General features: G+C 33.5%; 1 protein-coding gene across 1 annotated transcript; it reads left to right on the top strand.

The window, feature by feature from the left end:
- Positions 1 to 603: 603 nt before the first annotated feature.
- Positions 604 to 3,538, top strand: LOC132038619 (ribonuclease 3-like protein 3). Its single transcript, XM_059429300.1, has 4 exons — positions 604 to 847; positions 1,773 to 1,954; positions 2,738 to 2,884; positions 2,995 to 3,538. The coding sequence occupies exons 1-4, from the start codon at positions 652 to 654 to the stop codon at positions 3,265 to 3,267; spliced, it is 798 nt and encodes a 265-aa protein (XP_059285283.1). The 5' UTR covers positions 604 to 651; the 3' UTR covers positions 3,268 to 3,538.
- The last annotated feature ends 243 nt before the right edge of the window (positions 3,539 to 3,781 follow it).

Raw genomic sequence — 3,781 nt, 5'->3', positions numbered from 1 at the left:
GTTAGTGAATAAAGGCATATTTAAATCAATCTTGTGATGACAAGAGCATATTTATCCCTAAATATTAACGGAAGATAAATTTGAACTATAGCGTAAAGGTTACGAGCAAATTTAGACCTTTTCTTTTCTTTTTTCAAATTGTACTACCAGAAGAAAATGACACATAAATGGTTGGCGGGTGCATGAAAGTTTATCTGTCTACTCTCCATTCACTTCTTTCGAGCGATACAAGTAGGCTTTTGAAAATATGTAAGCAAATTTAAGATTTAAATTTATTTACTTTTTAAAAAAAGGCTCCGTTCCCCTCTAAATAAATTAAAAATAGCAAAAACTATAAAATTTATACCGCTAAATGTGAGTTTCCGCTAACTTGTTTTTAGTAGTTCAAATCAAATCCCAATGATGTTCGGTAAATATCTGACAGAGATTAAAAGTATTATCTTTTGACAAACTTAAAGGACCAAAACTACTAAGTACATAATTAATGTGAGTATTTTTGAACCTACCCTCAAACATAAGGGACTATTTTTGTCATTTTCTCACTTTCTATCATTATGTTTACAAAAAAAAAAAAAAAAGTTCTATATAAACTCACTCCGAACTAAAAGACCACCATTCAAGCTCCTTATAACTTGATAGTGATATATAACCATGAAATCACAAAACCTTCAGTTAGCCAAAAAAATTAGAAAGCAATTAACACTTGATGATGACAATCATGTTCTCCGGGAGAGGTTCGTGGAGGAAATAACAGCATACAAATTCAAGAATCCCAACTTGTTACATCAAGCTTTTACTCATGGTTCCTTCCAACACTGCCCATCTAACGATAGATTGGAGTATTTAGGTAAGAAGCTAATCTTGAGCTTCGAGTCCAACTGAGGTCATTACTTTTTTCCGAATTTTATATACATGAAGTTAGTTGGTTAGCAAGGTATTCATTTTTTTTTCCTCAAAAGTGCCCTTAACAATACAATAAAAACATCCAAAATGAGGGTCATCGTTGTCTTTTAAGAAAAGCGGAAACCAGATCCCCTTCTCATTCCCTTCATCTCCAATTGTTCTTTACCTACTTCGCGACTCCATCTTCCATCTTATTTTTTTGATTGTCTATGGATAAAGTGAAGAGAGGAAAGAGGAATAGGCTTCTGATGGGAAGGAGGAGAACAACAAGGTGGGTCCAGTAATAGTCAATGTTGAAAGAAGAAAGAAAGACGTTTGGTCCGATGGATAAGGGATAAATAATTCCGGATTAAATTTGAGATGCGTTATCGCACGTTTGGTTGGAAGAAAATCGCGATAAAATTAATTTCGGAATTAGTTATCTGTTATTTTATACCTGTGAGAGGATGAGATAACTAATTTCATGATAAATAATTCTAGGATAACTAGTTTCCAACCAAACGAATGCGCTCTCTCTCTACTCGTTAACACCTTTTTATTTAAAAGTAATTTAATTCTAAACTCCCTATTCTATCGTATGATTTATGATTTGTTCTTTCCCCTTATCAACCCCAAAAAGTTCCAACATACATCATGCGAACAGGTCCCATCCTATAGTGGTGCTCCAACTTAACCTTTTCGGTCGGGATAAGATTCACCATATAAATATTTATGGCTTAATTTAGACCATAATTTTTTAAAAAAAAAAAAATAAATTTTGTACCGGTGAAAGATTGATCGCATAATTTGGGACGACAAAAACCTATATATACACATTTTATTGTGAATTCACTAACTCTAAATTTTGAACTCATTAACATCTGATGTAGGTGACTCTGTTCTGAATCAGTTAATAGCAAAGGAACATTATTTTGCTTATCCTGATCTAGATTCTGGGAAACTCACGGAGTTGAAAAGAGCTAATGTAGATACCGAGAAACTTGCTAGAGTCGCCATCAAATACAATTTGCATGACTATTTACGTCACACGATGCATTTATTTAAAGGACAAGTAAGTTACAGCAAGTTCAATTCATTAAACATCCTTTAATTTTAGTCCACAAGTAACTGATAAGTTCATTTCATTTACAACTTTTTCTTATTGTGTTTGCTTATTTTCTATATTCACGATATTCTACCAAGTAGGTGGGTAAATTGGAAAAAGGACAATGTTCTTTATTCCAGGTACAAGTTCAAATCGAACGTGACATTCATAACGGAGACTTAGACTAGTGAATTCGGTCAAAAGGAGGATAGGCAGAATTTGAAAAAGATAAAAAAAAAGTGCATATAATACTTTAAGCAAGTTCGTTTGGTTGGGAAACAACTTATCCAAGGATAACTAACCTGGGGATAAGTTTTAATGTTTGCTTATTTTTATATTCACATATTCTCAAGTAGGTGGGATAAAATAAGGCTACAATCCCGGGATAACTAATCTCGGGATTAGTTATCTCGGATTTTTGTTCCAACCAAACATGAGATAAGGAGGTACTAAAATGTTATTCCGCGACTATTTTTGCTTATCCTTCACACCAAACGACCCCTAAGTAAATATCACATCGAAAAGGAATGAGAAAGTGAAATAGTATATTTAATAAAACACAAATTTGAATAATACGTTTGTTTTTTGAGTTCTGGTGAGAAAAAGTGTGTGAGTATGAATTGTAGTGACATAAAAGAGTAGAGTATGTAAATTTCATTGTGAAGAATATGCTGATGAAATTTTCTCACCTTGTCCAAGATTTAAAAAAAAATCATTTTGCCCACATGTGTGTGTTTTTTTTTTCCACAGGTAGAAGAATTCAGAGCTGCTACATTAGAGTACCCATTGCATTCAGCAGGTCGCATTGACCCCCCTAAAGTTCTTGCAGATATAGTTGAATCTTTGATTGGTGCCATCTATATTGATTCCAATTTCTCCATGGATACAACTTGGCAGGTGGTTTTATTTTCTTAACTCTAAAATTTATGCAATATTTGTTTTCTAGCTTATGGTAGGTATCCTTGGAGGTGTTCGTTAACAAAATACTATGTATATTTGGATGACAGGCGGTAAAAGATTTGTTGCAGCCTCTAATTACTCCAGCTACACTTGAGATTCAGCCCATTAAGAAATTTAACGAGCTATGTCAGAAGAATCGATTGAGGGTTAAATATGTTGATTTATGGGAGAAAACTGGAGAAATTGAAGTTTTTGTTGATGGAAAATTTGTTGCGAAGGGAAAATTTAGTGGAAAGAAAGAAATTGCACTAAATAGGGCTGCATACGATGCATATTACCAAGTTGTCAAAAATTTGAGTGTGGAAATCACTATTGAATGATCAACCTTGTGATGAAACGCAAGCTGAAATCACCATCAGCAAATCCCTAATTTCCAATGGAATTGTTGTAATTTGGTAAGTCGGAACGTTTTTGACGAATTTTTCCTCAAAAATTTCTTACCTACAAGTCAAATTCCAAAGAAACGTCTGTTCATAATTAGTGATTTTCTGATAGTGAATTACTATTTCATATATTATTAGCTGTACTAATGGAATATTGTATCAATTAAATAATAAAATGCCTCAAGTGTGGATAATATTCTATTGTTTACGGAGCGCATGTCTTTCATTTTTCTTACTTGATCGCCAAGAGTGGCACAGTTGATTGGATCAGCTTAGGATAATATTTAGGCATTCCATGTGAGTGGAGCACACATTGTTCAAATGGGTCATTTGCACTCTTGCCTTATTTTGTGCTCTTTCATTTTTGCCGCTCAATGCAAATAATTTTTTTATGGGGCATAAGTTCATATTTTCGCATTATAATATCTCACAAGTTATGTCTCGCGCCCTT

Source organism: Lycium ferocissimum, chromosome 11, assembly GCF_029784015.1.
Source record: "Lycium ferocissimum isolate CSIRO_LF1 chromosome 11, AGI_CSIRO_Lferr_CH_V1, whole genome shotgun sequence".
Lineage (NCBI taxonomy): Eukaryota > Viridiplantae > Streptophyta > Magnoliopsida > Solanales > Solanaceae > Lycium > Lycium ferocissimum.
The sequence above is the reverse complement of the archived record's forward strand: the minus strand, read 5'-3'. Positions and strand labels throughout refer to the sequence as shown.